The sequence below is a fragment of the Anoplopoma fimbria genome, chromosome 18 (assembly GCF_027596085.1).
Source record: "Anoplopoma fimbria isolate UVic2021 breed Golden Eagle Sablefish chromosome 18, Afim_UVic_2022, whole genome shotgun sequence".
In the NCBI taxonomy this organism is placed as follows: domain Eukaryota; kingdom Metazoa; phylum Chordata; class Actinopteri; order Perciformes; family Anoplopomatidae; genus Anoplopoma; species Anoplopoma fimbria.
In genome coordinates, this window is record NC_072466.1 from 22,817,976 (window position 1) to 22,842,973 (window position 24,998).

Sequence of the window (24,998 nt, forward strand, 5' to 3'; positions counted from 1 at the left end):
CTGGAGCTGGCACACTAAACTCCCACCCAGATCTTAGGCGACGCGTACAGGAATCTCGTCCCCCGCCTCGGGACCCAGGCTGGTGTAGGTGACGGAGGGCTCAAGGACTCCAGCACTTTGCGGAGGCCGATCAATGGCGTGCTGGCCGCCCGTGTTCCTGAACTGCTTGTAGACTCGCGGGTCCTGAGCAACGTAGGTGGACGAGGTGGCGTAAATGACCAGGCCCAAGATAATGATGAAGAACGACAACAAATAGAGTCCCGAGAACTGCAACACAGAGAGAGACTTAAAAGTAGGAGCTGTATATCTACACTTCTGCTTTATGTTGGTTTAAATTCCATCTTCTTTCTATAAACCAGTGTGTAAGGATCAGTGACATGGATATGTGATGTCGATCTATGTTTGGTCCCCTCCTCTTTAGTTCTTTTTCTGCATTTATTATCTCCCTTTAGCATGTATTGTGGATGATGTTCAATAACATTACATTGTTTATGTATCAGCAGACAGTGCCATCTTCGCCCTGTCACTCTGCTTTCAAAAAACAAGGAATGCAAGTTTTGGAAAAACCAACTTAAGAAATCCTAACTCGTACTGTATTTGATTTTTCAATCAGCCTTGATCTTGCAATACTTGTATCTTTTATTTGAATGTTCTGGTAGGCTGCTCAAGATGGTCTAGCCATAATATCAATGACACTCACTTGTCACTGGCTAGCTAGCCATCTAGAGCACGGGCCTCCATGCAGGCCTCTCCAGAGCCAGACGTCATCAAAATCAGATTTAATTGTCTTGGCAGTCGATATATACTCATTAATACATGGTTCAGGAAATTTAAAGCCTCATCATATGGTTTGAGTAGCCTTTTTAATCAATATATTTCAGTGTTTGTGTTGTTCTCCATCTTCATGGTCATTGCCGTAAAGTTACAGACCTACCAACAGTGCTGCTGCCATTTCTGGCAGGTATTTGGGTTTTTGGACAGCGTCCATTTATGCCATCCTAATTTAGGATATCTATCTTGGGACATCCCAAAATTAGGAAGCCTCTATAAAAACTAAATTCCTATCCAAAGATATGATAGACATTTTACTTAATGCAGTAAGAAAACATGTTTATGTTATACCAAAAATATTAAATGTCATCCCACACTGAGATGACAAGATTCCAGACTTAGGAATGTCTGTAATGAGGCCCCAGTTCTCTAATTCTCTTCCGTAAATGAGTGGGCGGTAAGGGCAGTAAGACAGACATGGTGCCATTTTGGAATTTGAAATTCAAGCATTGATCACACATTTATCGACTCTAGGCTTAGCCATCAACTTGTTTGTGGCACACCAGGTAGAGCGCTCGTCCTGTAACCACAAGGTTGGTGGTTTGAACCCCTCTACAGTCAACATGCCAAGGTGTCCTTGGGCAAGACTTGCTCCCCGGGCGCTTCTTAGCAGCCCACTGCTCCTCCGGGATGGTTAAATGCAGAGAATTGTAATTTCCCCATTGTGGGACTAATAAAGGCTTAATTATTATTATTATTAAGACTTGACACAGACCCATTGATAGACCTTTCATGACTTTTTGTGAAAGTTCCAAACAATTATTTCATGATATTCTTCAGTATATTATGGGTCTTTGTGTCCTGTCCAGAGACTCTCTAGATAACATGGAACAAGTGTTACTGTTTGAACACTGATTGAACTCCTGTAACATAGTTGGAGTTATGATTTTGAAAAAGTTACAGGTATTGTCTTCTTTGTTCCACACATAGTTCTTCCGAGTCAAAACCCGGCGCCCGCATTACCCACCATGCAAACTGAGCACCGACACTTCGGTCGGATATTCGCATGTGTTATGCTAGCTGCCTGGACATCCCCAAATGAAAGCGCCCTAGCAGTTTGCTCTTACCTTGTAGTGAAAGAGTAAGAGGCCACAGAAGAAGCTGTACAGGTCGGCTGTAAGCAGAGAGAGATTGACTGAGGTGGCGCTTGTTCTCTTCAACACCACCGGCATGAAGCTGTACAGGCCGAACATGAAGGCACTGAAACCAATGTACAGAAGACCTGCAGACACAGAGGGAGTAAATGATTTAACCAGTTACTGTCATTGCATTTTACTATCTTACTAAGTTGTGTGTATGAATCCAAGTTGTATGTGTATGTCTGTGTTTCTGGCTGCATGTGCATTCTCACCTATCTGCCAGTCCCAGGGTACCCTCAGCAGTTCCTTATGTTCCATGATGGCCCTGCAACAGAGCACAAACACAAAGATTAACCATTGATGACCATTCCCATGCTCTATTTTTGTCTCATAAGTTGTTTCTGAACGAGCAAAAGGGCAGTTGGATGGCAAGAACTTCTGTTCTGGAAACTGATCAGGAACTGCCTTAGTGTCAAAATTCCTAGGCAAACCACACATCCTCTGAAAAGCCTAGAGGTCACAACAGGTAATTTACATAGTGAAGTCAAGTTTCAATCAATGGTCTTGCCCTTATAAAATGGCTACTATGGGGACTAATATCAACACACATGTATACAATTGGGCTCATTGGATCAACAAGAGTCTCAGCTCTACAGTCATAGCCAATTTGCAATTTTAAGACTGTTTAAGGACTCCAGTATGCAGAAATATTCAAATACACCTCTTTTAGAAAAGGCGAAAAACAACGCATTTATACTGCATGTAAACAGCCGCATGGGATTAGCATAAAGTGGGCATATCTGTAAAGGGGAGACTTGGGGATACCCATGGAACCCATTGTCATTCACATATATTGAGGTGAGAGGTATATATGGCCATGCTAGTTTTTCCCTTACCAACATTTAGCCTATAACAAGTTAACATGACATGTAGCTTTAAAACTGATCGTGCTACAGCCTCCAAAAGGCAGTAATGTTGGCTGAGGACACCAGCCACCTGGGGGAGTTAAGGGCCTCAAAGAGTCTCGTTCCACATTCCCTGCACACATACAGGAGGAATTGCATGGTATCTACTAAGAAGGTTGTCCCACTGAGCTCTAAAAATGCACATTCAGAAAGTGAGGGTTCTCCCAAAATATATAAGTAAAGTAATGTACAAGTACCTCAACATTGTACTTCTGTACAGTACTAGAGTACTGTTAGTTAGTTACTTTTCACCACTGCCAAGCTGTCATGAGGTGTATCTGTCCCCACAACACACACAAACTCACAGTTGGATGCCGCTGAAGAAGGATCCGAATAGTCCCATCATGCCGAGGAACTCCACACGGCTCAGGTTCTTCACAATGAACTCCTCACAGACGTTGGAGATCCCGTACAGCGTCGCTCCACCCAGGACCAAGAGGTCTCCAAACAGCTTCTGCTCTCCTGGTAAATGAGGGAGAACAAAGGTGGTGAAGAAGACAAACCTGAGCGAGGCTGCAAGTCCAACAAACCTGGCAACCTCCACATCTACCTGCATTCCTGGCGTGCCATGCATGGTCAAGAATGCTTTGGGGCACTCACCAAGGCCTTGCTGTCGACCAAGCAGGATGTCAGCTCCCACCATGCAGCCGACACCCAGCAGACACAGTCCTGCCCCGACAAAGTGGACGGCCTTGTACCTCACCAAAAGAAAGAACCAGGACAGCAGCAGGACCACTGGGATGACAAAACAGTCCAACAGCTGAGCGGAAGGACGGACACACAGAGACAAACACATACAGACATGGTGAGTTCTATTTGTTTATGGTTTCAGTTAGTTGTTTTCTTCCTCCTGGGTGGGTTCATCATCTCAGACTGGTGAGCAGTAGACAACAGCAGCAGTGGGCTGGAAAATCACCATGCAACAATGGACTCTCAGCTACAGCATCCCTTCCACCAATGTTTGAATAAGTTGTTTGAGCCGGGACTTGCTTCTGTCCCTGTGAACCACTATACTTGAGGACTGTACAGCTCCAACAAGACTCACAGCACACCTGGATTCTGATCTTAGAGGTTTGTCTGTTTGATTAATTAAGGGTGTGGTTTTAGGCTTCAGGTGGCTTCTTTGTGTTTGGGCCCAAATATCCAGCCAGGAAGAAACAGAGCATCTGTAACTTCAGTACTGTGATGTGTTTCACAGTGAAACGGAATAACTGAGCTGTGTACAGTAACAAGAGGGATATAACCATTTAAGCCCCAACTTTCCTTTTTTAATTACCCTAATACCATCATTCCAAAACAAATCTACCCCTCTCCCACTAGCGGGCAGGTGGATTTTTCTGAGGTTAAATTGAATCCTTCGCATTTGATTGGACCCCAAAATGTGGAGGGGCTTAGAGTTAAGCCCAATATGGAGCTAAAAAAGACTGTTGGCTCCACTCACTTCCCTCACTTGTTGTAAGATCAGGAGGAAGATGAGGCAGAGATGAAAGGGAAACTTTGCAGATTTTCAACCAGCTCAGTGTCACTGCAGCACATTCAACTGAACGGCACCTGGGCCCCCCTCCCAAGCTGATTGCCTCAAACTTCCGTTTCACTGGGACTTTAAGCAGGTATTGAAAAAGAGAGAGGCTTGGTGGGTGGAACAAGCCTGTAACATGGCGCTTTAAGCTTCATATGGTCATCAAGGAGAGTAGGGAATGAAAAAGATCTGACTATGTAATTTGGACTGTCTTAAATAGGGAGGGGTGTATTGATTTGGTGTTGCTGTTTTTTTAAGAATTGAAAAAGAAATGTCTCTGTACATTCACTCTGTTTAACAGTATCATCTTCCTGCATTCCTGATAGTTATTTAAAAAGCCACTCCAGGGGCTCTGTGCCTGGACTGTCAGTCCTGCAGGGATGCTGCCAGATCTACATGGTCCTGGCAAATGTTCAGTGCTATTGATTTCATGCTAATTTAGATCCTGGAATGTAAGCTGATTTCTTCATGAGTGTGCCTACACCCAGCCTGAATATAATGTCAAATATTGATTTTTTTAAGGATGTATTGCATTACTTACAGGAAATGAATTGCAAAAAATTAACTACATCTAATGTGTGTTCATAGGTACTAATTAATGTGAGCCTGATAAATGGTATTTTAGTCTTTTATTATTGTACTCCATTAGGTCACGGGACTTACAAGAGACGATAAAATCACTAATGTCTCTTTCACACAGTCGATTAGCGTGTGATGCTGGACTCAAATAGACTCAATGAGTGTTCAACATGCACCAACCCATTCAGAGAGTCCAATGTCTAAAGTCCAGCTGAGGCTGATTGGGATGCTGTTAGTTCTGCAGGTATTTGGTCATAAACCAAAGTATTTGATGAGGATCACTATTATTACAATTCATCCTAAGGATTACATGAATGTCCACCAAATGTCATAGCAATATATTCAATATTTGTTGTGATATTTCAGTCCGAACCAAAATGGTGCACAGACACTGCCACTGAAATATTTTTTTTTACGAATACTATGATATTGGTAAAGCTCCAAAGACAGTGGAGCCTACATTTCCAATAATCCAATGCAGTTGGATCTTTTTTGTTAGACCTCCATTTCCTGGTAAAGGTCCATGTCTTTAAATCTCCGCCCCCCAGAGTATGTAATGCAGACATCATTGTGGTTATTTGGTCCGTTTGAGAAAGTTTACACACACACACACACACACACACACACACACACACACACACACACACACACACACACACACACACACACACACACACACACACACACACACACACACACACACACACAAACTTACCTGCACACTGGAGAGTGTGGTGTACTGGTAAGCTTTGAGCATCAGATAGTTGGCCTCGATGTCTATCAAACCCAGAATCATGTATTTCCACCAGCGCTGCTTCAGGATGGCCAGCAGGTTCCCTTCCCCTGGTACAACAGAGAGAGAGAGAGAGAGAGAGAGAGAGAGAGAGAGAGAGACAGGCAACACGCTGAAAATACTAAAACAAATCAGTGTGCTAAATATACAACACATGAACAGATGATTTTGCCTTTAAGTATGTAAAGTCCTTCACTGCTTCATCTCTTCTTATCCACAGCTGCCATATCAACTTAAACAAAATAACAAGGATCCAATCCATTACAGTTTACTGGCTGAGGAAAGCCATAAAAAAGTAATACCTCCAAGTCCCCGTAATTATTCCGACATTCATGTGCTTTTAATAGAATATCTAACTGCCGTGACAGTTTTTAGCTTCGAACCTTGGCTGCTAAACGGTGATTCTAGTGTGAGGGCAAAAAGCTGATCAGAGTCCCCATCAGGAGGCTGTTTTCTAATGGCCAGGCTTCAGTTTATGGATGTGTTTCTTCTCTTGTGTATTATTGTTCTGTCCCTTGTGCAAGTAAATGACTTGCCCTACAGGTGTAATTTACTGCCATACGGTCCTGTTCCTGCTGTGGGAGTGTTGAGAGCAAGTGTGCGAGTTTGACTTAGAAACAAATCATTTCCCCTTTAAAGAACCTCTGTATAGAAAGCACAGGCTGAACAAACCGAATACATGAAAAAGGGAGGAAGAGCAGACGCTCAAATCTGAGGTATATGACGAATATAAGTTGGATAAAGTCACAAGGTGTAGAATCAATAATGAGTTTCCAAGTGAAGAGTGTTTGTGTTGGTATAAACTACATTAAACATTGTCAATATATTCATACATTGTAAGGCAACTAAAATGTACAAATTCTTTTAAATCTTTAAATGTGATCACAGGAAGATGTAGGAGACACATTTCCTCATTTTTAAAGTCACTGTGTATAGATGTTTCATGTGATAAGAGCAGCTGAAAGAAATTATTCTGATTGATTTCAAGATTATGCAATCACAATATAAATGTTATTCCATTCATTTTAACTAAACTGTATGTAACTTAACGATCCGGTGCAGAGCCAGGGCTCCGTCCTGTTAAACATTTCTTTGAGCACCAGATATGTAGTTGGCCTCGATGTCTATCAAACCCAGAATGATGTATTTCCACAAGCGCTGCTTCAGGATGGCCAGCAGGTTCCCTTCCTGTGACTGCACTTTACACAATCTTTAACTTGCACAATCTGATCTGAAAAATGAATGTCGGAATATTTATGAAAGGACTTAAACGCTACAATGCATATAACTTGCATCTTCAAATTCGTGAAAAGAAAATCCTGTCTGTCACAAGGCCTGTAAGTGACTATATAATAAAAACTCTACAAATTAGAGCTAGAGGAATATGTAATACTATGTAATACATTCATGTTCTAGGGGTTTTAATTGCTCCGTTTGGAACAGACTTGATATTCTATGTATGTAACCAGACATAGTTTGGCACATTTTGATGTATTAACTACATCAAAATGTGCCAAACTTGGTTGAATTGGTCATTAAAATGTTTAATTGTGACCCAAAATGGGACCACTGTACCAATTATTTTGGGTACACACATAAAGCATTTGAACAGTATGAGAGGTGTATCAGTCGGTGGTCGATAGATATTGGTTTGAATAGGATCGATAGCAAAAAAAATATTTTATGTTAATCTAAATTCTGGGACATGAATACTCCTCTTACCCGTTTTCCACCAAAATTAGCACATACTTGGGATTTTTAAACACAGGAAAACCCGCTTAAACTGGGTTACAGACTCCTTTCCCATTGCCAGGAGACTTGAGTTTCTGTTGTTTTTCTGGTGTGTCATGTTCTACGTCAAATACACGCAGAATTAGTAAACAGTGAAATTAGGGTGGTTACTTCTTTTTTTGATATCTGTTACTTAATCAGTCTCTCTTTCAACTCTCCTTCAAACTCTTGGAACAGAAGGAAGACTAAGTTTTTGTTTGTTAGTTTTTTATTGTGTTTTACAATGACCAGGATGGTAAAATTACTGTTGTCTGACTACAGTATGGCGGCATTGAGGAGAGCATATTAATTGTTAGTTATGTACGTTCATTTTCCAAATCCCTGTTGATTTTATTAATTATATATTTTCACTTCAGCAGACGTCAAATAGCATTGCGCCGGAGAAGTGGCGTAAATTAATGTGTGTCTGCAAGTGTGCGCACATCTACTCAAAGCTTTTATTAATAATATTATTCTGTATTGACATTGGTGATTCTGGCCGGTTTTACTTCAAACAGGACGCAAAGCACATTTTTTTGGTGTTCCCTGCTCCTTGTTTCAGCATACTCACAGCATTTCCATCAGTAACACACACACACACACACCTCTCAGTTCCATCTGTACTATACCTTGCCTAACTGCCAGCGTGGTTGTGTACACCAGGAACAGCAGGATGTAGTTGAGGAAGCTCTGGAACACCGGCGTGTTGGCATGGAAGTCATCAGCCAGGTACTTGCTGGTCAGACTGATGGCACAGATTAACAAGGACAGGACCTGACCCAGAGCGAGAGTCACCAGCAGGTCCCTGCAGAGGGGAGGACGCATGGGCATTATCATTAGGGATGATTTTACATGGGGCAAATCCTTTGTGCTTAACACCAAGGCGATATAATAATCTTATATACTCATTCAGCAGCCAGAGAGCAACAGCACAAAGATATATATATATAAGATTACATAGTTAATAAACACATTTAGTGGTCACTTTATTAGGTACATCATTCTTGTGTTGGTTGTGGAAGTTTTGCCTCCAGTATAGTCTGACTTCTTTGTGGCATAAATTCAACTATTTGCTGGAAACATTGCCTAGATATTTCTTGTCCATGTTGACCTGTCCTCCTGCGGTGTCTGCAGATTTGTCCGTTGCCTAAACGCTAAAACTGTCCCCTCTCACCTCAGCTCAAAAGGTGCTTGAGCGACTGAGATCTGGCAAAATGTTTCCCTTACATCTTTCTGCTGTCCAGGCTATGCTCTCTGTAACAGTGGAACAATAGGCCGTAGTGGATTTAGTCACCATGACTTCACCCATTAGTTTTGTGCTCTGCGGTTTTGAAGCCTCGAGTTTGGCATTTTGGCTGTCACCATCTTGGTGTTTTGCAACCAGAGGTGACACTGGGTGGAGCTTAGCACAATCGAAAGCTGAATAAGACAATTTTATGTGACCAAAATGTTACAACTAACTTTCATGAACTGAAAACACACTGTGGTTTTGTTTTAAGTTGAGACAAAAATCACGGACAACGCCGAGGTAGATACCTGTCAATCACAAGGTAGCCCACCCCTAAAGCATCCCCTGCTTTAGGGTCTATTTGACTCTAAATGGATCATAATTTACTAAATGAACATTATGTTGTAATAAAGAAGAGACTTGAAATTTACAATTAAGACCATAAGCTAATGTTTACAGCGTTAACTGAGGGAATAAATCAAGTGAGAAGCTGGGTCATTTTCTCATAAAAGAAGTGTAAAGGGAAACCAAAATCAGACTAAACATTATCGGCCTAGATATCGATATCAGTATCAGCCTCAAAAAAACAGTATTAGTATTATTTAATAACCAGGATCTTCTGTTTGCAGCAGTTAAAGGGCAGCTCACTGCAAATTAAATTTGGGCCTGACTAATGAAATTAAGAATTCAAATTTTTCCTCGTCTGAAAGGAGCTGGATCATTTTGGCCTCACAGCAGCTAATAGTGAGCTGCAATTATTTCTTGCTGGCTCGTTGTGACTGGAACTCTTGGTTTGGATTAACATGCATTTCTGTGCAGCCTCTCTCCTGCCTGGTTAACTGTGACTGAGAGGTTAAAGAATAGTGGTAAATATCTATCTTTTTTTTTACTGTTCTGTGTTTGTATTCCGTTCCCTTGCCTGACATGTCGCCATCTGCCCTTGTTTGTGAGTCCGCTTTGTTCTGTCCGCCTACTTTGATAAAGGATTTATTACAATAACATCCCTCTGTGTCTGTGGCAGCCACAAGAACATCAATAAGAGAACATTGGCACACACACACACACACACACACACACACACACACACACACACACACACACACACACACACACACACACACACACACACACACACACACACACACACACACATACATCATTGTTTCGCTTCCTAACATGATCAAATAGAGACCTAAAACTGGATAACATCAACATACATTTTACCCAGAAATCCCCAGTGCATATCTGTATCAGAGATTCACCAATACCGATATCAGATATAGGTCCATGCTGACTCAAATAGCTTGTCATAGATTGATTCTGCCTATTTTACCCTGCAAAAATTGAAACTGACAGAGATGGGGTTGCCTTTTAAAGGGGGAGAATATAGCAAATAGCAAATAGTTGATATGAATTCCTTTTTGATCAGTTGCAATTTGCACCCCCACCCCACTGGCCCCAGTGCAACCGCACTGTCTATATGTACGCCCCTGGTAAGATGCATTGGTGTGTGTGTGTGTGTGTGTGTGTGTGTGTGTGTGTGTGTGTGTGTGTGTGTGTCTGAGTGCATTAGAAATACAAATGGGAGTTTGCAACAAACAGTGAGAGTGAAGCCTGTAAGTAAGTAGACATGCAGGGCAGGACAGCAGCCATTGTGCAGCACAACCTCATCACACGCTGACAAACACACCCACGGCAGCCAGCCAGCGTCCAAGAGCACCGAACCAGCAACACCCACACACACACACACACACACACACACACACACACACACACACACACACACACACACACACACACACACACACACACACACACACACACACACACACACACACACACACACACACACACACACACACACACACACACACACACACACCACACACACACACACACTAACGCATGCATGATGTTCATGCAAAAGGCAGATGCTGCATGTTATCATATCTGTTGCACAACATGCTTCTTCTTCTTCTTCTTCTTCTTCTTCTTCTTCTTCTTCTTCTTCCAGCAGCAGACTGAATACAGGCTGATGTTACAGGTTGAAACAAAAGGTGTCCGCAGTGATGAGCTGCTGCTGAGCGTGGGGTGAATGCAAAAACAAAAAGGATGCTCGCCTCGGATCAGCACCGTCCTCATCATCCTCCTCATCATCCTCATCATCATCATCTCTTACCTGGTTAAGACCCTCCTGATCCGCTGGTAAAGGCTCGGCGTCGGGGTGTCCGTACCTCTGGGGACGCTCTCCACAGTGGAGACGACAGACATCATCCTTTCCTTACCCCCCCAAAAAGACTGAGCGGAGATCAGCGCATTCTGCTCTGGGGTAGGACCGGAGGAGGAGGAGGAGGGAGGAGGAGGAGGAGGAGGAGGAGGAGGAGGAGGAGGAGGAGAGGAGGAGGAGGAGGAGGAGGAGGAGAGGAGGAGGAGGAGGAGCAGGCTCACCTCAGACCCTCCTGGTCTCCGTGCTGCAGTTCAGAGGGAACAACGAGGCTGTCTGCATGGATGAGACTCTGGGGAGCTCACTGTACCACCAGGTGGCGTCCTCTTCATCCAGACACACCCACGGGATGGAGACGTGACACGTCAGGATGTGTGTGTGAACATGTGATTTAAAGTTGATACATTGTGTGGTTGGTTTGGTTTGGAAAAGCGTTACAAAAGTCTGAATTTGAGATTTACATGAGTCCAGATTCCTCCTCCACTCCCTGTTTACAGCCAGAGTTTATATATAGACCTTGATCTGTCTGCATAGTTGTTGTTTTTTAATGTGTACAAACATTTATCAAAAATAATTGAAAACAAAAATAAGTCAAATGTAAAGTTACAGCAAAATATACACATTCTCTCTCTTATAATTCATAAACAACCACCCACATGGTATTATGTACAACCCTAGTATCAGGAAAACAACATCTGTTTTATTATATTTGGACTTTATATTTGCCTGAGTTTTATAGTCAAAGCATTCAACAAAATGTTCCGACAAATAGAAATAGACATAGGCTACTCTTCATACTGTTCTGAACACAACCCCCCCCTCTCTGTCTGTGAATATTGTTTTTATGTTACCTGGAGGTACAGTATTTCTTTTGGTTTGTGTATAATTTGTGCAGTCTAAATTCTACCAGATCCCATGAACTTCAAAGGATTTGAATTTATTTTCTCACTTTTTTTTCTCTCACTATTTTAATGTGAACAGATTACAAACCTATTTAGAATGAGCATGTAGTATATGGGTTTGGAACACAGCTATACGATCTCAGAAATATCATTTTTTTAAACCTGAGAGGTGAGACACAGCTGCAGCAGAAAAAAACTCATGATGAAATGATATGTGACATTTATCACGTCCATCAGTTTGATGTGCAGTGTGTGTTCGTCTCGGGGTTGACAGCTCTCACCCAGACAATACTTTATCTGCCAACTACCATTTTTTGTTCAAGTTTGTACACTGAAACTGGAAACAAAAACACAGAACTGTCCGTCAACAAGCCAAGAGCTATTCTTAAAATGTTATCCATCTCAGTCACGATTGAGACTATGAGATAGTTGTGCACTAATTGAGAGGTAAATGGAGAGGATTCTGTTTCTGTCCTCTAAATCCCTTCTTTAATTTACCACAAGATAACTTTGATTGTAAGGGGTATTTACTCCATATTACCATCCTGTCAACTGACTATTATCCCAAGATTCCAAAAGTGGCTGAATAAACTATCCCTACAAAGTAAGAACAGATTAAAATATGATCTTAAGAGTATAAACACAGCAACTGCTTTTATTTGTTACCATGTCATAAAGTGTTTTAACTTACTTGTATGTTGAACCAACTTTGCCGCATGCCTGTTAAACAACCGTGATGAACATTACTTAATGAAAAACACATTTTGATGCTGCAGCGCTTTGTGGTTTATTTAGGGTTGTGTCAAATTTAAAAAGTAAAAAAAAAAAAAATCATTGTATGAAAAAAGCGTTCAAGTCCTCCTCATCTGGAGCAGATATACGTCAGTGTTCATTGTTTATCAACTAGAAACAAAACTATGGAAACCATTAACTGAAGGAGCCAAGCATCATCTAGAACATGACCATGTTTCTAATTTATTTCCTTTGTCCAAATAAACGAAAATAACCACCTCGCGGATGAATGCCAAGTCTTGTTGCAGTTTACATTCATGTCTGTCCAAAATCAATCATGACTCACCTTTTTACCTCTGTACCTTGTTTTTTTATATATATATATTCGTTCTCTGGTATCTCTCCCAATGAATTTGTCTTGTGTTTGGGATGCAGACCTTCAAGCATGTCTCAGTTTTATATTTTCTATTACATTCTTGACATCAAAAACAGTGACGCAATACGCAACAACCAACACACAAAACAAATGAAATCCCCATAATCATTTGCAAGTAAAAGTCTGGAAAACAGTCATCAATTCATCATTTTATCCTATTAGACATTTGTGTTAAATTGTCACAATAAGAATATCAATTCTTGAATTATGGCCCAAAACATGTGTTTTGTGAGGTCGCAGTGAACTTTAAACCACCAAATTTTAATAACCTTTGGTCCATTTGTGGACGTTTTATGCCAAATTTGATGGAAATTTTAATTAGACAGTCACTCAAGGCGTTCCCCTATTATTATGTTCACAAGAATAGGACGGACCTGACCTACTAGTTCTAATCATCTCATTCTTGAGCCCAGGTTGTCGCTTGTGGCAAACCTGAAGAAATTCCCTCTATGTGTTCCTGAAATATCAACAAATGGACGGACGGACAACCCGAGAACATCCGGCCTCCAGCCACGACTGTCCACGAAACGGAGGCATAAAACAAATACAAGTTGAAATTTGCCAGCGTTTTTATTTGGCAGTTTAAACCAGTGGAACATTTTATTATTTCCAAATGGAACCAATTTTTTCAGATCTTTTTCCCACAGCAAATATTTTGTCACAACACGAAAAGCACAGGTGAAACAATTCATGTTTTTTTTTTTTTTAGTTACACCCTTGTTTGACAAGTCAAAATGTATTACTCCCCCGGTCAAGGCCCAGGCAGTTAACGTTGATACTGGTTTGTTTCTCCTCCAAATTATTTTTTCCAAACTTGAGATTCGTTTCCAACCTGTCCCAACGTCTCACTGCTTGTTTTATCGTTACAAACTTCTTCTCAGTGATGTCACCATGTTTCCAGATCTCAGATATCGACTCTGTGAGGACAGTTAGTATGAATGATAGAAAACGTTTTTCAAATCTATGATAGTTTAGTGTGAAAGGTTGTTCAAATAGTAGTTTGACAAAATGATTTAAACTTAAGGTGGATACATCAATTTTATGCTTGAGTTTCATAAATCATCACACATCATCTCATGTTCTGCGTCATTATGAGACCCAAACATGGACCTGTGTTGAGTGAGAACTCAGATAAGTAAACTATGTCAGTCAGGATAGTTATTAGGGGGAGTTTTGTCAGGGACTCCTTTAAAGTGACGTAAAATCGGACTGAAGGCAGACAGTGCATTTCTTTATATCAGAGCTTGGTCTGTCTAACAGGAGCCTTGAAACAAACCTCTGTATGTGTCTGAAGCATCACTACGCATGAACACATGACTGCAAACTGGAGGCCACGGGGACAACAAACACAGAGCCACATGAATTTATCATATTTACACATTATTAACCACTCTGTCCTTAAGCTCAACTTCCGCCTCTCTGCCTCATGGGTGGTTGGGAGTCGAGACCCAGCTGTATTACCCGCGGGGGCCTCGCGAAGACGGGCACAAAGCCTCGTTTCTTCTTTTGTCATCCGCCGAGTGAAGGCGAGTCATTTTCTAAGTCTACAGCAGACAACAGCAGCTGGAGACTGAATGGCAAACAGCGAGCCAAGAGGGTTAGAGAGGAAACAGAACAGGGTTTTGTGGAACACTGAGTCTGTGCAGACAGTCCTCTTATGTCAGTGATGTGCTATTTTCTCTTGGCTTTGGAGAGCGCGTTCCAGAAGTCCTGGAATGTGAGTTTATCATGAGACAAGAGCTGGGGCCAGGAAGTGAGCTTCCTGGTCTTTGAGCTGGTCTTTTGAGTCTGTTAAAGATCCAGGAGATGGACAGAGTTTGGGCGTGTGAACCCCCACACCTCTTTTCTCTTTGAGGAGCCTGACACAGGGGCCCGGCACGTCACTGGCCCAGCCGTTGCTGAAAAGAACCAAACCGCTGCAGGACACCGAACAGGTCCTCATAGGAGACATTTCTGTGGGAGGGCAGGGAGCTGAGGACACAGAGCAGGAAACACATGTCAAACATAGGAAATGTCAAACAGTACAACATTAAACACATCAGGAGAGGAAAAAAACACACACCCGTACTGAGAGCTAAACAGTGCCACCTAGTGTTCATGTTGAAGGTAGTGTTTTTGCTTTCTTTTGGTGATTTTAAACTTTAAACTTGTTATGAAACAGTCTTGATACCAGCGGGTTTGATTTCATGCGTTATCAAATGAAATCGTGCAGGTTCACCAGAAACTCTGTCAGCATACAGCCCACCACGGACAGACTGCTGCGGGACTAATAAAGGATTATTTTATCTTATCTTATCTTATCTTAGTTTATTTTAGATTGGGTTTTGCTACGGCCGGGAGCAGAGTCTCCTCCTCCGGCAAAGAGCTAAGCTTTGCATGGCTGCTACGTCAATCCCTGGTGGGGGCCAACACTGACACCACGCTGCTGGCCGCATTGCTTGGCCAACTGGAGGGAAGTGAGGCACGGGAGAACCAGAACCAGGACTGAGCAGAGCAGACTGTCAGACCCCTGCTGCAGTCAAGTGAGACGTCTTCTAAAAGGGACTCCGGTGTTTGGAAACAATACCGCTTTCGTCAACAGGGACAGCAAAAATCGACACAAAATGCCAAAGATTCCTTGTAGTAACTTTAATATGAGAAAATATATATAATAACCTGAATCTTCTGCTTTTTTTTATGCAAAAATCAGGCCTAATTTATAATACCTGGTGTCTCCGTCATAAATATATTTAAGTGATACATCGAAACTCAGACAGCAGCTTACATGAATTCAGTGAGTCTGATGTGCCAGGGGAGGAAGCCCAGCGTGCTGTCCACCGGACCAAACTTCACCACCAGCTCAGGGTCCGGCACGTTCTTGGATTCTGAAAAAAAAAGAAGAAGCAAAGCACATCAGCACGACTGATGTGTCCATATGACCTCTTTTAACACTTTGAATGGAAACACAGCAAAAAAAACTTAAAAAATGTAAAACCTGCATTTAAATAGAGCCAATCATGAAACGGTGATGAGCGTTAAGTGCAGTGGGATCTACTAAGTAATGTGTGCGCAGAAGTCCTGGGCCTGCATTTGCATATATTTGTGAAGCCGGATCATCATTAGTGGAATTCTTCAATTATTACATAATCTCCTGATCGCAATAATTTGCTTAATCGCTGGACTCCAAAAGCAAGGGAATTTAAAGCCAAAGTTACAAATGTGACAACAGATAAAAAGTGTATTAGGTGTGTTTCCATCAGCTGGGTATATTTAGTGTCTACCTGAGCACAAGGTTCCAATTTGAGCAAAAAACATGGCAAATAAAAAGCAGAGCTTGGCTGTCTAGATCTCGCTGCTGCTGTCCTTCTGTTTCTGCTCATCTCAGCATGCATTTTGTTGCTTTCCGAAGCACGACGGCGACACAGAGGAGCTGAAAACAGGTCTCTTTTATTGTCTCCCCTACAGATGCAGCGGTGTGTTTGACAGCTCTGGGGGAAGTTATGCTGAAGTCATCGCTTTCATCCAGCTTTTTTCATGAGATAATTCACCAAAAAACAATTGCGTGGAAAAAAGGGCTGCAGACGAATTGTCAAAAAAAAAAAAAAAAGACGTCCTATGTCTTCTGAACCAGATTTCCTTGACCTCGATGGCAGACGTCATGAGGTTGAGGAAGGATGAGGGTAATTCATTAGGACTTAGGATTGTACTTGCATGGCGGCTACGTAATTATGATGCAACGGCGGATGCTATTGAGGTGGGTTTGGCCCCAAGGAATGATGGGCCGGCATTATCTCCAGTCTTTCGGTAAAGGATGGTCCATACAAATCCCCCCCTGTGCACCCGGTCTGGAGGCTGAATTAAGAGGGTTAACACTGGCGTTGTGTTTCCCTGTAAATTTACTTTTGAGAATTTAAAAAGCCTCCTTCAACATCAAAGTAAATGTTTTGAAATAAAACTGTGCAGCAGAGCGTGAGGTGAAGCATCGTTTCAGCAAACTATCCGTGGATTAATTGACACTCTTTTTTGCAAATGATTGCATCATTTCGATGAGCAGCCATTGAAAATGAACATGGATTCAGGTCTAGTTGCAAAGCGGAACAAAGCAGCACCGCTTGAATCCTAATCACTGCTCGACTCACTCAGTGAACAATGAAAACTACACACCAGTTTAAGGCAACAATACTTTAATTATTCTCATTTAATGAATGTTTGTGGGAGAAACTGTGTCACTTGTTTTGCCTCCAACACATAATCCATAAATATTTGGACATTGACACAATTTTCATAGTTTTGGCTCTGTACACAACCACAATGGATTTGAAATGAAACAATCAAGATGTGCTTTGAGTGCAATTGTCCAAAGTAATTGGACAATTGGCTGATCAGCTGTTCCATGGCCAGGTGTGTGTTATTCCCTCATTATTTAATTGACAAGGAGCAGATAAAAGGTCTAGAGTTCATTTCAAGTGTGGGATTTGCATTTGGAATCTGTTGCTGTCAATTCTCTGAAGAATCAGAACAAACCCATCAGAGAGATAGCAAAAACATTAGGTGTGGCCAAATCCACTGTTTGGTACATTCTTAAAAAGAAAGAAAGCACTGGTGAGCTCAGCAACACCAAAAGACCCAGAAGACCAAGGAAAGCAATTGTGGTTGATGACCGAAGAATTCTTTATCAGATGAAGAAAAACCCCTTCACAACAGTGGGCCAGATCAAGAACACTCTCCAGGAGGTAGGCGTATCTGTGTCAAAGTCAACAATCAAGAGAAGCCTTCACCAGAGTAAATACAGAGGGTTCACCACAAGATGTAAACCATTGGTGAGCCTCAAAAACAGGAAGACCAGATTAGAGTTTGCCAAAAAACATCTAAAAAAGCCTGTACAGTTCTGGAACAACATCCTATGGACAGATGAGACAAAGATCAACTTGTACCAGAATGATGGAAAGAGAAGAGTATGGAGAAGGGAAGGAACTGCTCATGATCCAAAGCATAGCACCTCATCAGTGAAGCATGGTGGTGGTAGTGTTATGGCGTGGGCATGTATGGCTGCCAATGGAACTGTTCCCTCGGATTTATTGATGATGTGACTGCTGACAAAAGCAGCAGGATGAATTCTGAAGTGTTTCGGGCGATATTATCTGCTCATATTCAGCCAAATGCTTCAAAACTCATTGGACGGCGCTTTACAGTGCAGATGGACAATGACCCCAAGCATACTGCAAACGCAACCAAAGAGTTTATCAAGGCAAAGAAGTGGAATGTTCTGCAATGCCCAAGTCAATCACCTGACCTGAATCCAATTGAGCATGCATTTCACTTGCTGAAGACAAAGCTGAAGGGAAACAAGGAACAAGCAGGAACTGAAGACAGTGTCAGTAGAGGCCTGGCAGAGCATCACCAGGGATGAAACCCAGCGTCTGGTGATGTCTACGGGTTCCAGACTTCAGGCTGTCATTGACTGCAAAGGATTTGCAACCAAATATTAAAAGTGACAATTTGATTTATGATTATGTTACTTTGTCCAATTACTTTTGGTCCCTTCAAAAGGGGAGATCATGTATATCATTTGTTGTAATTGCTACAGTGTTCACCTGATTCGGATGTAAATACCCTCAAATTAAAGCTGAACGGCTGCACTCAAAGCACATCTTGATTGTGTCATTTCAAATCCATTGTGGTTGTGTACAGAGCCAAAATGATGAAAATTGTGTCAATGTCTGTATGTTGTTTCTTCTTATGACCCTTGCATTTTTGAGTAATCCAGAAATGTGAATGAAGCAAGTTATTGCATCATAAATAGATGCAAACACACAACATAAACAACAATCCTTATTCAGATCTCCTTGAGCTCTATTTGGAAAATAATTGTGACCATGATACATACAGAGCAGGACATCTCACAGTGTAAAAAATGTACTTGTGAGTGCTCTCTGGTGGACGATGATATGATGACACCTTGATGATTTATGACCACTGAATGAAAGCACATTAGTAATCACTGTCAAAAAAATAAAACAATAGAACAACAGACACCGATTACAAAGTTCTTAATATAAACTAAATACAAAAAATAAAGAAACCTAAATGAACTCTGACATAATCTTGTTAATTTTAAGATCTTGTAGTGAGTTAATAATGTGTAAAAATATGTGAGCAATAATGATGGTAGTTTCTTTTTTTCCATTTTAAATAAGTGCACTGCAGAGTGCAGATTTACTTCAGCAAACTGGCACAATGCAGAAAATAACCGTGTTAAATTAATGTTTAATTATTTAAGTGCATCCTTCCTTTCTAAATATTGCAACTACATTGTGTGTTGGGCTCTGACCGCTGCAAAAACGCAGGTGACCTACAATCAATACTGTGCCTGAATGCACCCTGTGTAGACAGATACGGAGCCATGAAGCTGCTGCTGCTGCTCTGCTAACGTGCTGTGGAGCTGCAGTGCAGCACGCCTTGTGTTCTCCGCTGAGGTGTTTTCCAGACTTTTACTTGCAAATGATTATGGGGATTTAATTTGTTTTGTGTGTTGGTTGCTGCGTATTGCGTCACTGTTTTTGATGTCAAGAATGTAATAGAAAATATAAAGCTGAGACATGCCTGAACGTCTGCATCCCAAACACAAGACAAATTCATTGGGAGAGATACCAGACGAACGAATATCGAAAGAAAAGGTGCATGTTATGTAAAAAAAGGTGTGAGGAACTTTTACACACACAAACTTGTACCTCTTAGCAGTACGTCCAGCATGGAGACGCTGATGTCTTTGGAGCTCCTCTCTTTGTTCTCCACAGAGCGACAGAGCTGCTGCGCTGCCTGGACAATGCTCTGCTTCCCGTCCTCTGGAGACAACACCTTCACTGTGGGCCTGCAGGAAACCACTGAGAGAGAGAGACAGAGATAGACACACACACAGACACAGACACACACACACAACAAACATGATTAACTTCCACTGCTCCATGATTAAAAATCTGAGCATAATGTACCTTCACATCACTGACCCTGGAGCACTAATTCCTTTAACACAATTCGGAAACAAGAAGGCTTTTACTTTTACTTTAAATTTGGGGAACTCTGCACAAAAATAAGGCGTATTTATCTTTAAAGGAAGATGAAAAAGCTAGAAAACAAGGAAATCCCCAATTTCAATACTTTTGGTTAAAAAATGACGTGCATATTAGAGGACTTTTTTGTCTTTAAAACTTGATATGCAAATAAACATTCTATAAAATACGTTATAGGGTAGAGACTGACTTACATCTCCTGAAGTTAACATGTGGTGCCCACAATCGGTTGAGCAACAGCAGACTTCTGAGTAAGTTGTGTTGAAAGGAAGCCGGGGTGGGGGTGAGTCTATCTGTGTCCCCATGCCAAATGAATTCTAATACAAGTAAAACTGGAGCTACAGTCTATAGGAGGTACACAAATATTACAAGAACCTACACGCTGCCTGCATGGTGAGAAAAACCTGCTCCACAGCTTCCTCAGTACAAACATCACCATCCCGGAAACTACTCTCCTTTAATGGGTTCATTGGGAGGAGACTGACACCATATGATTGAGTCATAAAATACCATCAAGGAAAGTCAACGGGACAGAATGGCAGGTACCTTGTCAGACAGACAAACTAATGTCCCAAGTCTAGTGTGGTGCAGAATTCAATATGTTATAGCTGCATTCTTGAATTTGACCTCCACAATACAACTCTGATATTGCTTTGGAGTACTTCATTGTACTGATCTAGTATGAGATCGAAACCTGTGGATGCTGCTTTTTGTTGGCTAGCCGGCGGTGTCAATTTCTGTCTTTTGTATCCTGAATGAATATCCTAGAAAACAAGACAAGGGCTCGTGAAATTTAAGGCGCCTTCCTGCAATGTTCTCGAGGGTTTAGGGCTGTTCCACTGTCAAACCAAGGGCTCGAGAGCTCTCTTACAGAGATTTTTTGTTCTTTATGAACACTTTCCGTAAGTTCGCATTTCTGCAGACTTTGTCTGAGGGAATTACCCGCAATTCATAGGATTGCAAAGTTAAACACATGCTTGCCAGGTGCAAAAAAAAGAAGAATATATTTTAAAAAGGAAAACAAAGCGGACGGCACAAAACCTGGCTTATAAATTTCCACATAAACAATAACAGTAGGATTCAAGATGGTTTTTAAAAAAAACCACATGAAATCAGAGGAATGCAAGCATATGCTATAATCATAGACTGTATAGATGAAGTGAACGTAGTCACCGTGACGTGACGCATTGCTTTGTGCACTGCCGCTTTGAGGCCTCGACAGTGTTTTGGCCCTCGCCATCTTGGCTTTTTGCAACCAGTGAACAGAAGTCACCATATTAGGACTACGATCGAGTGATGAAGAGACACCCTATACAGCTCTTGTAGAGGTAGCGACCTGTCAATCACAAGGTAGCCCCACTACATAATGTCAACCAGTTTATTCAAGCTTGCACTTTGCACTGTAAATGTTGTGGAAACGCTCTATATTTATCTGTGTGGAATGAAAATGACCCGGTGCCAGCTAGTGCAACAGTACATATCCCTTCAGCTTTAGCGTATCAAAATTCAGCTTTTCAAAAGGAATGAGGTGATGAAAGCTTGTGTAACAGAAGTGGAGTGGGATTCAGCTCTACTGTAAAAACAGCCACTCCGCCAACCAACAAACAAGATGGCCATATCCTTATATATGATGTTTAAGTGAGTACAGTTAGCCAACCAATCATGAGGGACACATTAAGTGAAGCTACAAATGCTCTGCCTTGATTGCAAAGATACATTTCATGCTGTTCTGAGCAACATGTTGGAGTAAATCCCTTACTTGCCAAGACGTCAAACAAAGCGATTATCACAGTCATCATGGTGACATCCTGTTTCACATCACTAAGATCTATATAGTGTGAAAAGGTGATATAATGCAGCCACATTAAAGGATAACAAGGTTAGGGCCTAAATCTTGGCATTTGTATTTGTATATTAACTGCGCTTGTGTCTCAAGTAATCTTAAAATGGCAGCAATCAAATGTTTACATTTGGTTCTCATTTCATGTGCAGAAATCTACACTCATCTACATGGTGCATTGACAACTAGTTGGGTGACTGAAGTAGAAACAATCTAAACTGTGACCTACTGTGAGTGAGGCAATACATGACTTATGTCCAGATTTACACAACCATCTTGGTGTGAGCTACGGAGACACTAGATTATTTGACAAGCATGCAAGATTTAAAAGAACAAACTGATTGAGAACTATTTAAATACGGATTGTACTTGCCCTGGTACAAAATGACACCGCCAACTCGATGTAAATCAAATAACTAATATTGTGTTAGTAATCCAGTGCACTAAAGTAATCTGTTTCTTATGCTGTGTGCTGTCAGCCATGACTTTTTCAGAAGGGGGTTGAACCCTATTAATTTTCTGCTGGTTTATTATTATTGTTCTTATTATTATTATTTGTTGTCTTATGGCTTCTTTCAATCTGTTTCATATTGATTAGCGCATGTGGGCACGGAGAGAGCCCAGATTTCTCCTTTCCATGACATTTAACAAATCAGTTTACTAGAGGAACCTCATTTTACCGAAGTTCATTGAAACGCAGTGACTGCAACATCAGAGCTTTACCTTGGTGCTGCTGTTTGTCACTGCCGTTGCTAAGGAACTCCACATTGTATTTGGATCCGTCCGCACCCAGCAGGTCCTGCTGCTGCCTTACTATCTCCTCCAGCAGGCGGGAGTTGTTCTTGCGATAAATACCTGAGTGAAGAGACGATGAGGATAAGTAAGGATCATTCAATCCGGGCTAAAATAAGAGAGACATTTTTCATGCATCAGTTAGAAAAGAGGAGACAGAAACAGGGCAATGTTACAGAGGAGTCTTTGACTCACTTTGTGAGCTAAACTGGGATCATGTTCTGACAAAATGGCCTTACATCTACTATAAAGCTCTAGAAGAGGCTGGAATAAGTCACACAGTGTGCCGTATATAACCTCGAGAATAAGCCTCCTTTGGACGGGATGTTGTAAATACAAAGACTTGACACAGTGCGTCTGGTCCTTGCTCATAAACGCATGTTACAATGCTACTTTGATGTTCATCAAATAAACTAAACCCAGGAAAAAAGATTTAGACCCAAATACTATAGTCTCACTTTTGTCTCCTCAGAGACCTTGAAATGAGCATAGTTTCTGCAGCTCAACTTTTTTTTTTTTTTTTTTACAACTGAGGCACATAAAGTGGAACAAACCAATATAACTTCTACAGTCACATGACATTACAGAAATAAGGAGGGGAGGATCATTTCTTTTCGACTTGTATAAATTATGGCCGGATGAGTAATGGAACATTATGAAGCCAAACAAACCGTATCAAACAAACTAATCAAACACAAAGGGGGTGCTTGTAAATGATAAGATAAGGAAACAACAACTTTGGAGTTTAGACTAAAGTGGAGTCTGTTCAGTGACAGCAAACCTGAGCCTCCGGATTACACTGCAGATATGCACACGATGGCATATTTAGACAGCTTCAGAGGGCTGACTGAGAAACACTAATGACTGTAATGTAATGTGTAATGTAATGAAAAGTAGGACAAGAGAACAGTCAGTCAGCAGTCAGTCAGCAGTCAGTCAGCAGTCAGTCCCCAATAGCTGCTGCTGCTTGACACACATGACTCTTAAACATGGTGAGTTGGCAGCTGGTCCGTTTGCTATGCTGTCAGGACGGTAACAAACAGACAGCAGAGAGACAGAGAGACGGGTAGTTTACCGTGACTGTCATAGACGCTGACATAAGAGATGCCGACAGCCATGCACCACACCACCAGGTTGGCCATGTCCGTGTAGCTGGGCTCTTCTTCCGTCACCAGGAGGCCGATGTGGACCGGCAGCTTCTCCAGAGACCTCCCGTCGGACAGACACCGCGACCGGCGACCTGCGGTGCGGGTTCCCGTCCCGGGGTCAGCGGTGGCACCGGGGGTTTCGTTCAGCTTCCTGTGGTGGTCCGGGAACCCAGCCAGGGCGACCGGCAGCAGCAGGGCGGCCACAGCTCGCTCCCACAGCCGGCCCTTGCAGCTCCGCAGCCGGACACGGAGCCACACGACGAGCGCTCTGTTGATGTGGACCAGAACCAGCAGCAGCCGCCACAACAGGCCGTAAAGCAGCGCCATCAGCGTGCTTATTCCTCGTAAGAACCGTAAAGGATAGTGGTCGCTGTTCTCTTCAGTCGTCTCTGCCTGCTAAAGCTGCTTCATCGCTGTCTGCAGATGGGTCCGCCCGCCGCCATCTTCCTCTTTCGTGGTCAACCCCTGACCTCTGAACCCTCAGCGTGATACACGTAGCGCTCTGATTGGCTGAGACAAGAGTGACGCGCTACTGAGGGCCGCGTCACCGCGTCACACAGTGAAGTGGGGTTTCAGATTGTCAGTGGTAAAAACCAACAAAACTAAATTATTGTAATATATATATATATATATATATATATATATATATATATATATATATATATATATATACTATATATATATATATATATATATATATATTATATATATATCACTAATTTTCTTTTTTGAAAAAATAAATGTGTTTTTGTGTTTTTATTTAGGCTACATTAGTCTGGAAAAAAAGACCAAAGATAAGGAGTTTATTTTAAATTTACATACATTACATTACATTACATTACAGTATTGCTCTAGTTTGATGATAAATATATAATAAAATGTACTGCTGGTTTCACATCTGCCTTGGTTATAGATTTTCTGAAAAACTGAAGCGACAAAATTAAGCCTATTATGAATTCAAATCAAATGATGTTAAAGCAGGAGTTATTACATTACATTACAGTCATTTAGCAGATGCTTTTCTCCAAAGCGACTTACAGTCAGTAGTATGTTACATATCATTCACCCATTCACACACTGATGACAGGCTACCATCAAGGTGCCACCATCA

The 24,998-nt window shown here is 41.7% G+C and overlaps 2 protein-coding genes across 2 annotated transcripts; both read right to left on the bottom strand.

The window, feature by feature from the left end:
* Nucleotides 1-33: 33 nt before the first annotated feature.
* Nucleotides 34-11,038, bottom strand: slc35f1 (solute carrier family 35 member F1). Its single transcript, XM_054618901.1, has 8 exons — nucleotides 10,944-11,038; nucleotides 8,166-8,341; nucleotides 5,689-5,816; nucleotides 3,476-3,635; nucleotides 3,181-3,337; nucleotides 2,183-2,235; nucleotides 1,899-2,053; nucleotides 34-267 (listed from the first exon to the last, which is right to left on the bottom strand). The coding sequence occupies exons 1-8, from the start codon at nucleotides 11,036-11,038 to the stop codon at nucleotides 34-36; spliced, it is 1,158 nt and encodes a 385-aa protein (XP_054474876.1).
* Nucleotides 11,039-12,853: 1,815 nt separating this feature from the next.
* Nucleotides 12,854-24,460, bottom strand: nus1 (NUS1 dehydrodolichyl diphosphate synthase subunit). Its single transcript, XM_054618442.1, has 5 exons — nucleotides 23,815-24,460; nucleotides 22,671-22,802; nucleotides 19,769-19,921; nucleotides 15,823-15,922; nucleotides 12,854-15,029 (listed from the first exon to the last, which is right to left on the bottom strand). Exons 1-5 carry the CDS (start codon nucleotides 24,212-24,214, stop codon nucleotides 14,939-14,941), a joined length of 876 nt encoding a protein of 291 aa, XP_054474417.1. The 5' UTR covers nucleotides 24,215-24,460; the 3' UTR covers nucleotides 12,854-14,938.
* Nucleotides 24,461-24,998: the final 538 nt, after the last annotated feature.

Coding starts and splice junctions, on each gene's coding strand:
- slc35f1 (XM_054618901.1), bottom strand. CDS start 11,038: ATGATGTCTGTCGTCTCCACTGTGGAGAGCGTCCCCAGAGGTACGGAC. Junction 3,636..5,688: donor CCACACTCTCCAGTGTGCAG/GTAAGTTTGTGT, acceptor CCTTCCGCTCAG/CTGTTGGACTGTTTTGTCAT. Junction 3,338..3,475: donor TGGTCGACAGCAAGGCCTTG/GTGAGTGCCCCA, acceptor CTCATTTACCAG/GAGAGCAGAAGCTGTTTGGA.
- nus1 (XM_054618442.1), bottom strand. CDS start 24,214: ATGGCGCTGCTTTACGGCCTGTTGTGGCGGCTGCTGCTGGTTCTGGTC. Junction 19,922..22,670: donor TGACAAACAGCAGCACCAAG/GTAAAGCTCTGA, acceptor TCTCTCTCTCAG/TGGTTTCCTGCAGGCCCACA. Junction 15,923..19,768: donor GCTGGACGTACTGCTAAGAG/GTACAAGTTTGT, acceptor TTTTTTTTTCAG/AATCCAAGAACGTGCCGGAC.